This window comes from Myotis myotis, unplaced genomic scaffold (genome assembly GCF_014108235.1).
Source record: "Myotis myotis isolate mMyoMyo1 unplaced genomic scaffold, mMyoMyo1.p scaffold_m19_p_15, whole genome shotgun sequence".
NCBI classification, from domain to species: domain Eukaryota; kingdom Metazoa; phylum Chordata; class Mammalia; order Chiroptera; family Vespertilionidae; genus Myotis; species Myotis myotis.
Window position 1 is genome coordinate 28,431,482 of NW_023416319.1, and position 12,160 is coordinate 28,443,641.

Sequence of the window (12,160 nt, forward strand, 5' to 3'; positions counted from 1 at the left end):
AATACCAGCACCTCAGCATTCATAAAGAAGTGGCTGGGAGCGGAGTGTGGTAGGTAAAAGGCAGAGTTCTGCAGGACCCAGAATACAAAGGACAACTAAAGAATAGTTTTGCAAACATCCCATATCTGTCAGTCAGTTACTGCCATGTACACTAAAATACGGGTATATTGAGTAGAGGGAATGATGAGAGCAATTGGCTTGTATGATTCAGAGAAGACTTCTTGGTACTACCATTGTTATCACCAACTTTATCTAAATATTTTCCTTCTTACAATTATCCAGGAAAGATTTAATGTTTTTTGTTTTTGTTTTTTTTTCCACCTAGCAATTCACTTTAGTCTCTAACAGCCAAAAAGAAAACAAGATAATAAATCCTACACAACTGGGAGTACATTGGACATGCTTTCCTCCTGCTCATACTATTTTTTATATGGGCTTGATGTGGTAAAACAATCTGTTGAATTTTTAAAGGTATTTGTATAGTTGATATGTAGCCATTTATAATTTCTCCAGTCCCAACCCCGCTAGCTTCATCTCTCTCTCCTCTTTTAACTCCCAGGGTTTCAGCCATTATGAATTACCTGCTGTTCCCTGTACACCAGATTACCTTATGCTTTCTCACAGGCTGTTCATGGTGATATAACCACCTCACTTTCTCTGTTGATAAATCTTTACATGCACATTAGTTCTTCTCAGAGATATCACTTCTCCCCACAGCTTTTCATGATTGTCTCCACCATCAATCCATGTCCCTCCATCACTCATCACACAGTCAAGTTTGGGGCATTTCCGTGTGATTATGTGTCACTTTTTTCACACCTCCAACAAACTCTGATGCTACCATATTATATATTACTAGAGGCCCAGTGCACAAAATTCGTGCACAGACTGGGTCCCTAGGCCTGGCCAGAGATCAGGGCTGATCTGTGAGGTGACCGGCAGGGCAATCAGAAGGTCCCCACTGGCACCCACCTTGGCTGGCCTGGGGCCTGTGGGCTGGGGGCAGCTCCTGCATTGAGCATCTGCCCCCTGGTGGTCAGTGCACATCATAGTGACCAGCCATGGATCAATTTACATATTAGGCTTTTATTATATAGATCAGTGGTCGGCAAACTCATTAGTCAACAGAGCCAAATATCAACAGTACAACAATTGAAATTTCTTTTGAGAGCCAAATTTTTTAAACTTAAGCTATATAGGTAGGTACATTGTTATTAACTTAATTAGGGTACTCCTAAGGCTTAGGAAGAGCCACCCTCAAGGGGCCGAAGAGCCACCCTCAAGGGGCCAAAGAACCGTATGTGGCTTGCGAGCCACAGTTTGCCGACCATGGATATAGGTTAACTGTCAATTATCTGTCTTATCTGCTAGATCAGTGGTTCTCAACCTTGGCTGCACATTAGAATCACCTGGGAATCTTTTTTAAAATCCTGATTTCTGGGCCTCAGAAATCTTTAAAAAGATTCCCAGGTGATTCTAATGTGCAGCCAAGGTTGAGAACCACTGTGCAAGATTGTAATGTCTTGGAGGGCAAGTATTTTGTCCTTTACCCCTTTTTTTATATCCAGCACCTATGATAATCACCTGCCTTAGAGTCTATATTCAGAAACATTACTTAGGGTTGCCAGATAAAATACAAGGCATCGGTTGAGTTTGAATTTCAGATAAACAATGAATAGTTATTTTTTACTCTAAGTATATTATTACGTGAGGGCACACTTAAATTTAAAAAGTCTTTATTGTTTATCTCAAATTCAAGTTAAAATAGGTGCCCTGTATTTTTATTTGCTAAATCTGGCAACCCTTCTTATATCTGAATGAATGAATGTCGTTCTTTCTGAATTATAACATAAAACCATTTTAATCAATTTTTGTAGGTTTCAAATTAAAGAACAAACCACAGTAGAAAGTTTTGTCAATGTGATTTGAAATCCTTGATTGCACTTTGAAGCATGTTTTTACATTAACAACAGAGGAGCTTCTTATAAAGAAATGACTATCAATCCTTGATAATTTTTCTAGATTATTAGAAGAGGCGTGAAAGTTATGATGTCTAATCAGTAGGTAAATAAGAATGAATAGAATCTATTGGGATTAGACATTGCATAATAGTAATAATGAAATTATGGTATTATTGTCTAATGTTTGCTGAGTGATTTCAGTAGTCAGGCACTGATCTAGGTGTTTTTTATACATTTAGTTAGTTATTCTTTATGAAATTGTCCCTATTAAATATTATTTTCCCAACTTCTTCCCCAAGAAAATTGACAAGCAAAGATCTCACTCAAGATCACACAGTCAATTAATGTCACATCTGGTATTTGAACCTGAATGAAGTAACTCTTAAATCTGTTCTTCTGCTTCTTATGCTCTACATTCTCAATGCATAGGTTAACCATGACAATATGTGTGGTTAATGTACCTCATGTGATTAAATTATGAAAACTTTGAAAGAGAAAATTTATTTTTCAATGACTAGCAGAAATGCTAAAATATATTTTCAAAGAAATGTTAAGTATAAAATATTATTTATTAGGTATACGTGGATATCTAGATGAAATGTTTGTGTAGATACACATGCAATTTGTAGCTTAACATCTTAATAGATCTAAAGTGCCACCCTAAAGAGTGTTAACTTAAGAAGAAGATGCCCCTTCTGAAAAAATACCTTCCTTAGTTTGTCATCTAGTTCTCATGATTGCTGGCAGCAAAAGCGGGGCAAAAGTCAGTGCTGTAAGTGACACTGGCCAATACTGTGCCAAACGTTTTTACTTGTTCCACCTGCTAAGCGGGTACCTCTTCAGGGTAGTCAGAGTAGGCCATCGTAAGTTAGCTCTATCCCTGCTAGCTGGGGATTGCTTTGTGGTGAGGGTTGATGGGTGGCCCAGGCATGGACAGTGGCTAACCATGCAGTCAACACTGAGGAGACCTTCCAGGAGAGTTAAAGACCTCACCAGCCTCTACCCACAAATTGCTTATAAGAGTCACTTTCTATTATTTCATATGTGTACTTTAAAAAATATTTATTTTATAACAGGTAATTCAAATGCATGATATAAAATTCAAAAGTCTCCTCTGACTTTTAATTACACATCCTCTTCCCTGAGTATAGTTACTTTTTCTAATGCAGCCCAAAGTAATCCATGCATTTTGATATCCGCTTATTTGTTTGTTTGTATTTTACATAAATGAAAGCATACACTCATAGTTATGCACCATGGTCTTTTCACTTAAGTTATCCTTGAGATTATATACACCTAGGTTTTCTTTCATTATTTTAATATAATTTTAACAATTACCACATTTATTACATATATATAATATATGTCTAATATGTGTGTGTGTGTGTGTATATATATATATATATATATATATATATATATATCCCACAGGGATGAATATTTACATTTTTCAACTTTGTTATTACATGTTTTCAAATTTGTAGATACTGTAGTAATATTCTTTTAATGTCCTTATTTTCCAAAAGTGTGAGCATGCATGGATGGTAAATAATTGAAAGGCCTTTTTAATAAATAATGCTGAATTGTTAGGCAGAGCTGAATTGTCTACAAAGCTTGTACTAGGTAATATTTGCACTTCTCACTTTGTAAGATGAGACATATTTTCATTTCTTCCTTGTCTATGAACTGTTTATAGTCTTTGCTCATTTTTTAAGTGAGGTGTTGTTTTATTTTTATTGACTTGAAGAAGCTCTTTACATATTAAATAAATTAGCTTTCAAATATTTAGCATGAAAATTGTAAAATATTTTAAAACCATTATACTATGTATAATTTAGATCACAGTAGTTGAGCAGTTAGTGCATGTCTAATACACAAAAATTCTTGGTAAAATTTGATTGACATATTAAGTACAATACTCCATTTGCTTTTTCTAACATCAACTGTAAAAGTTTTTATTGTTTGCAGTGATTTGGCTGTAGCAATTTTTATTCAAATTTGCCTTATATAGCCATGACTTTCTTTCTTTACCAATTAATTTTTTTTCTGTTTACCTTAATTCAAATTTATCTTCAGTTTGGTTGAAGTTATAGCATATTCGTTGAAGTGAATTCTATGATCACCAAAACATTTTGTTTATTCAATTAATGCAACATAGGAAATATTTGATGAGCAAGTAACAAAAGTAAGAGATCTTTTACAGTTTAACTCAATTTAAAATTCTGAATATTTCTCTTCCCTAAATAAGCCCAATTAAAAATCTCAATGTTAAATTTTAATTATAAAAATATGCTTTTATAGACCTTTTTTACATTGTTCTTGACTTCTGCTTATAAGAATATATTATTTCAAATGAACATGTCTGATTTCCATGTGAAAATTTATTTTATTTGTCACAGATAGAAATATGGATATGAAAATCGATGCCATGATATGCCACTTACATATTCATCACAATTATAGGCTTATAATATCCTTTTCTATCTAAAGGAATATGCTTGGATTCAATATAAAATTGTCTCAGGAGCATTGAAAGCCTTAATAATTAAAACTTTTAAAAAGTGTCCATGTTGGTAAAATTCTAACTATTAGGAGAATAGAGTCGTGATGTCAATCTTCATTTCGCATGTGAAAAATGAAATAGAGCCTGGGGCATTTACTCAAGATCTCATGCAAAGTTGGCAAGAGAACAAGAAATAGAAGACACTCTCCTGACATGTGGCCTAGAGATCTTTACAAGAAAGAACACCCTCCTGGCTTGAAGGCACTTTAGTTAACCTTTGAAATATGTGACCACGCAACTTAACATTGATTTCATTACGCATCATTGAGATTCACTAGTACATCACCAGCCATCATTCAAATGTGCTTCCTTTTCCTCTGCTTTAAAGGCAGGAGAAAATGAAGGCTTACTATTTAGCTCTGTGAAGAGCAGAAGAAACAAAGAAAAAGGAAAAGATCAATGCATTATTTTATACTTTGAAGTCCTCATGACCCATGGGACAACTGTAAAATAATTTATCTATTAATATCTTTTCTTAAAACGCAAACTTTTCTGGCCAACTGCATTACAGAATTCCATGAAGACTCTCTGAAAAGGAAGACCACCACGTGATTTATCTTAATGCAGATTATTTTATGAAGTATGGATCTGAGAAGGGGAAACATAGAATTAAGAGGAAAGTGAATGTTTGATTTAAATATACAAACTGAATATGTATTATGTTGTACACCAGGTTTGATTGTTTAATTTTTTTCTCTTAAAATATCACAAAATCATTTAGAAGAAGACTAGAAGGGCGCCTAAAAAAACAATGGCATTATAATATTTAAATCTCTATTTCCGAATAACTAATAAAGTAACAGAATAAATGGGAAAAACAAGTTCTTCCTTCTCTCCATAAAATATACTCTGGGGAGATATTATTTAAACTTGTAAGACTTTGCCAAAGAGTTTAATATGTGAAGCCAGAGCACAGAGTAAATACCATTTGTATGCTAGTAACAAAAACAAAACTAGGATTCAGACTCTCTTCAGTGCTTATTTCTTACCCTATTTATGATGGCATATAGAGATAATGGTTTTTAATGAGCAAAATCCATCAGTCACATCAACAGAAGAATAAATGCATTAAAATATGAAATATGGAAGCAATATACATAACTCTTAAATCTCTGTTAAGCTCGGGTCCCAAAGGGAGCACATTAAAAAAGAAATAGCAGACCATCAAACCTCAGAGGGAAGGTAGGGGAGGGAGGGGGTAAGGGGGAGAGATCAAACAAAGGGCTTATATGCTAGCATATAGGCCTAACCAATGGACACAGACAACAGGGGGGTGAGGGCATCAGTTGGGGGGACGAGGGGGTAATGTGGGGATAAGGATACATATGTAATAACTTAATCAATAAAAAAAAATAGATTGGCTTAGTGGCCAGACCAAAAAGAAAAGAAAAGAAATAGCAATATGCATCGTGTTGCAAATGCTTTTTTCTCCCCTTTCACTTTTACTAATTCCATGTATTAGGTTGTACCAAAGGAAATTTCCAATAAATTTTTATTTTTAACCTGAAATATAAAAGGACGTTTTAGTTGGTTCAATCTAATGAATGTCTATGTTTATTGTCATTGAAGCATGCCATAGAATGCAAAGTTTATATGTCACATAAGAAATTCATCATGCCATCCACTAGGGAGGGGTATATGAAAAAAAGAATTCAAAATTTAATTCTTCCAAATTAATTACTCTTTTTTAACTTACTGTGACCTTCCATGGGTATAGATCCAATAAGATTTGCATTCTCTCAAGAAGTGAATTGATATCGTAAATGGAAATATTCACCTATACTACCAGGAAGAATAAACTTTGGAGTTCCTTTATGGATGACACATAACCACTCTGCTCAAAGCATTCTCCTTAAGGTCATGTCACAAGTCCCTATTACTGATGAGAAACCAGAGATTACCATTGGTGGACTCTAAAAAGTTGATCTGAACTAAATTCAATTCTGTGTTAATCATGAGTTGATATATAATATTTTTGATAATACATCGATTTTTATGCACTTGCTTTTTCATTACTCCTATATTCTACACTAGAGGATTCTAAAGGGCAGAGAACATATTTTCTGTTTATACATGTTTTTAATATCCAAATGGATTTATAGTAACATTTATTTTAATAAGTGAAAAGGCCATATGTGTTCTAATATTATTAATCTAAAATGGTTTTCTTGATACTTTATTTCATTATGGCATAAAAGTTGTTTCCCCTGAATTAAGCTTAAGCTTTTCAACTGATTTTTAAGATTTTATTTAATATGTTAAAGAAAGAACAGCTCACTTAGGCAATCTTTAAAAATGTGTGTGTGTGTGTATGTGTGTGTGTGTGTGTGTATATATATATATATATATATATATATATATATATATATATATATATATGTATATATATATGAATAGCCTACAGGCACTGGATGATGTGGTCCTGTCTTTCTTTGTGGTGTGTGTCCTCGTCCCTGCCTCTTTTTCTCAATCCCTGAATTCCAGCCTTTTTGTTTTACAATAAGCTATTTTCAACCACAGAGCAATTGCATATACTATACTTGTTTCCTAAAAAATACATTTTGGGACCCATCTTGCTAACCCAACTAACTCATCTTTTGGGGCTTAGTTTTTAATGTCCTCAAAAAAATTGTCTGGCCTCTGAATTGCCAAGTGAAATGCTCCCTAATATAGCTCTGATTGCATGCTGTTAGATCAGTATTTTTAGTTATACATTTGCATACTAATTTAACATCTGTCTCCACTGAACCTCAAGGTTCAGGCATTCAGAATATAACAGCCTTCAGTAAACATGTTATAAAATGATTATTGACTTATTATTATTGTATTCATGATACATGATACTTAAGAATAATAAAGTGTTTGAAGGAGATTCACCAAGGTATTAACCTTAGTTCTCTCTTGGTGTGACAGTATTTTTCTATTTCTCTCTTTCTCTTAATCTTTTTAAACTATTTTTTTCTGTAATTATATGTAGGCATTTTTATGGGAATTTTTTGCTTTTAAAAATGCTATTGCTAAACAACAGAAAACAAACAAAAGAACAAGCACAAGAAAATTAAAAGAGAAAAATGTATTAGAAAAAAATAGAAAGTTTGCATATCTGAACATTTGAATTGGAATAGAGGGACCTCAGAAGAGCCATCTGCATGTACACGGGCATGGAGATAACAGCTGGTATATTTTAAAGAAATAGTTGTTTGTCACAAGTGTAGCAGAGACTAGTCTGTAAAAGTCCACATAGAGCCTAGAGAGGTAATAAGCCAGATAGTGGAGGTCCTCAGACTCTAAATGAAAGTGTAGGAACTTTTCTCTCTCGAATGTTTCTTTTGAAAGCTCTCATGAAGAGTTGGGATGACTAGATTTGTATTTGAAAATGTGCGAGTGAAATATGGATTAGAAAAGGGAGTGGAGGCAGTGAGGTCAGCTATAAGGCCATAGTAGCATTTCAGATGCATAGCAGCATACAGATGGTGACAGCGCAGAGTAGAGCAGTGGCTATGGAAATGCAAAGGAAGGTTGGATATAAGAGAAAAGACAAAGAACCAATATGATCAAACACATGCACTGATGGAGAGAGAACAATAAAAAAATAAATAAATCTAATCTTTTGAGGCTAGGTGAATGCAAGAATGAAGATGTCATTTACCGAGAAAAGGTTACCCAAGGGAAAGAGTGGTTTTGAGGTTAAGAGAAAATGAGTTAGGTTTGAGTTAAAGGTTGCAATGGAACTTCCAGACAGGGATGTCCAGTAGGAGAGGTAAATGTTAAGAAACTAAGACTTGAAAATCATTAATTTCAATATAATAGCTGATGCCATAGGATTATGTTAAGATTTCCTTAATAAGAGAAATCAGAGCAATAAAAAAAAAGAAGGCAGGAAAAATTTTTTTGGAGAAACACCTAGATTTCAGTGAACTAGGGAAGAGGACTTAAGAAAATAAATTGAGAAAGTGATGTTGGAAAAGAACTGGGAGACTGATATTATCATAGAGACTTAGGGAAGAAGGTTTTATGAGAGAAAGAGTATTCAAGAGAGTAACATGCTTCCTGGATGTTAGAGGACCCTAAAGGGATTATGATGATGTGATAACAACAGTGATGAGGATGATACACTATCATTTATTGGTTGCTTACTCTGTGCCAAGCTTGATTAGAAGACATGCATTTATTTGCATGTCTTAGTTCATTTTGCACTTAGTATGTGTGTTCTATTAGAATATGGGAGGTGTAAGTCATGTTGGAATAACTTCATGACACAATAGAAAGTAGATCAGTAAATGGCCTGATACAACTTATTCTTCAAAAACACTTACCTGCTCTGGGAATACAATTTCAAATAGCACAGTTGAATTTTGCCATAAACTCTACAATTCTAGTTCATAATTAATTCAAAGTATAATTTCACTTTAAATGGCCCTTTGATACTTGTCATATCCTATTCATTTTAAATATCCTATTTATGGTCGTAAGATTGCCCTTGATTTGGAGTTGAAAAGGATTTATTTTGTCCTATGTGATCCAGACTTAACTGTGGACATTTAGCTGTTGCATTTGATTGAGAATCAAGGGCTCTGCTTCATGGATAGCTGTAAATTCATAGGCAGTTGGAGTAATGTCAGTTTCCAAGAAGGCTGGCACCTAGGGAATGCTAGGACTTTGTTGATGGTAGTCACGTGGCTCTAGAGCTGAGAAGGGAGAGCCCTTACTCAGACGAGCCTTTGCTTGAACTACATCCTACTTTGGCCTCGTGCACTCTGTGCTCCCCTGAGATATAAATCAACGCTTCGGTTCTCTACCAGCCATGAGACACGAGAGAATTACTTCAGAACAAGAGGAGTCCATGCTAAAGCCTTGCTATGGATTATTCAGATACTGACAGTGATTCCACTTTGGGATACAGCGATGATGAAGATTCCAGTGATGAAGTGCAAAGAATATCAGAGTCAGTGCACAGAAAACTGTTATTTGAAAATATTTTTGGATATTTTTCATGCTCTATGATTTCATTGAAAGCAATTTCTAACTCTTCCAAAAATGCTTAAAAAGAGAACAGTACTAAACTGCATAGCTTTGACAGTTATTAATCATTAATCAATAGCAACTTTGTAAAATATCTTTTAATCCGCCAAAAAGTAGCTACTTCTGCAATAGTACATGTTTATTAACTGTAATGCTAAAATCAACTAATACTGGTACAGAAATGCATGAATATGAAACTTTATTTTTAAAGAAGATGCACATGTTAAGCCTGGACTATTATATAGATGCGTGTATATTTATTTGCTATAAAGAAGTGTGCTGAGTGTTCAAAGGCAATATGTGTATGGTGAAAGTTTTTAATTAAGTATATTGTACATATAACTCTAGTTATAAAATTCTCTCATGGCCAATGTTTTCTTTTTTCTTCAAAAGCTTGTTATATTCATCTATTAGAAATTGTCAAATACCTTAATCTACCAAAAACTAAAATGGAAAGAAACCTCAGTTTTTAAAAATAACACCATCTCCCTTTTTCTCCTCTTTTCCCATGTCTAAATCTATATTACATGAAACCCTGCTAACTTAGGTTTGTTAGCACAGAAGTTCTGTGAGAAACCAGAACAGCTATGTGTGAACAGAGATAAGTTTTATAACAACATGGAGCTATTAAGACCCCTGCATTATATGAGTATGCAATATTTTATATCTGAATCCAAATGATATTTGCTTTTGACATGCTTCTTTGACCTATAAAGGAAATAAGCATACACAGTAAATCACAGTATTGTCTGCTTCTGTGAGTAATATTTTCTCATTATAAATTTCTACTGTCTCTCATAAAATAAGGGATTTATATATGTCAATACTAGGGAAGATATTATATGGTACTTTACAGGAGCAGCTCTCTGAGTACTCAGGTCTGACATTTTAGACAACTGCATAGACTGTCATAGTGGCATTAAGTACCTTAATAGACAATGACAATGTAATGGCCACATGAGTTAGGCATTGAATGAACTTGGCCTTGAATAATTTGTATTTTTTTATGTAGCATTATTCTAAAGCAACATAACATGGCTAGGGCATAGCTATGGAGAGAAATTCTAAAAGTTTGGGAATCAAATGCTTTACTGAATTAGCTTTGCAATTGGGCACTCATAAACATACTAATGCTGTTTTATTAACAATTACATATATTTTTATGATGATGGACAGAGACATTATGACTACTTACTATTCAGAAGTTATTTTGCATTAAAATTAAGTCAGAACTGTTGTGTAAATAAATTGGACAGCAGTGTATCAACAGTGGACTGTTTTGGAAAGAACATGGACTTTGGAGCCAGCCAGATCTTTTTTCAAATTCCAGGGCTACAACTCATTTGCTATGTCTGACTTTGGGTGTGTTACCTAACCTTTATACCCCTGTGTAAATCTTGGATAAAATATCCACCTCTGTTAGGTGCATTAAATGAGGTTTGTGTGAGATTTCATCTAGATCCTGATATATACTAGATGCTCATTAATTAGCAAATATTACAATCTCTTGTTTAATATGTTGTTTTCCTACATTATACATCTCTTCTGTTTTGGTATATGTCACTTTACATGGTATTAAACCTGATTGTAGGCTATCACTTATAGATTTTCTTTCTTAAAATAAAATATTTTCAATTTCTGTTGACTCTGTCACTCTTCTGATCTTTGATTTTTCCTCATCTACACTTAAAAATATCTATGTACTTATTGTTGCAAGAAAACTACATTCATTTTTTAAATATATCCAATTTATGCCAGATAATATGAAATTTTAAAATATTGAAAATTTGTAATGAAATCATTTTTTAAAATTTATATGTACAGAAAATATTATAAAAAATAAGCATTATCTTGTATATTTCACACTTTGAAAGACTGTGAGCAGTTTTTAAATTGCTAAGATAGAAGTATGTTTTAGGGAAAGTGAGATTTAATATGATGTTCTCTATAAAACTATGATGTGGTTGTTGTTTTGTGTGTGTGTGTGTGTGTGTGTGTGTGTGTGTGTGTGTGTTTAACAATGGCAGCAATTTGTAATAATTTATACTTTATTGAGCAACCTCCTTAGAAATAAGCCATTCATACAATTTATAGAAGACCTGATGGGCATTACTGACATTTTCTACTTATGTCCACTTCATCAAAAATTCCCACTCAGAAAGTGATAATGGAGTTGAAAATATGTTGTCTACTTCTATGGAACAAAAAGAAAATCCACACCTCATTCTTGGGTAGGAATGTTTCATAAAACACATCACCCTATAAGGACAGACATGACAGCACTGCTGACGAGAGCTAGGAATAATAAACAACAGAACACATTGTTCTCTATGTGCCAGGCATTATGATAAACAAATCTTTGATTATCTCATTTAATATGACACAGTGAGTAGGCAGTCTTACTCTCCCCATTTTTACAGAAGAGAAAGCTGAGCCTTTCACACAGCTTGTAGCTTGTCTTGTAAAACCACTACAGTGGGATTCCAGAGCCTGTTGTGGTGGGCCTGGGACTGTGGTGCCTGTGCCATCCTGTACCACACACTTCCTAAGCACCTCCTGTGTGTCAGCCATTTAGGGTAAAATGGAGAGCCAAAGTAGCCCTGGAATCTGCCCT

General features: G+C 34.0%; 1 protein-coding gene across 3 annotated transcripts in view; it reads left to right on the forward strand.

The window, feature by feature from the left end:
* Nucleotides 1–12,160, forward strand: part of PRKG1 (protein kinase cGMP-dependent 1) — a 1,061,913-nt gene that overhangs the window by 917,941 nt on the left and 131,812 nt on the right. The window contains exon 1 of one of the 3 annotated variants that reach the window (XM_036336761.1): nucleotides 9,267–9,469. The exons of the other annotated variants lie outside the window; for them this stretch is intronic. Within the exon in view, the coding sequence (XP_036192654.1) occupies nucleotides 9,384–9,469 (86 nt within the window). The 5' untranslated portion in view covers nucleotides 9,267–9,383. Of the gene's footprint in view, nucleotides 1–9,266; nucleotides 9,470–12,160 lie in introns of those variants that run through there. 3 annotated transcript variants of the gene reach the window in all.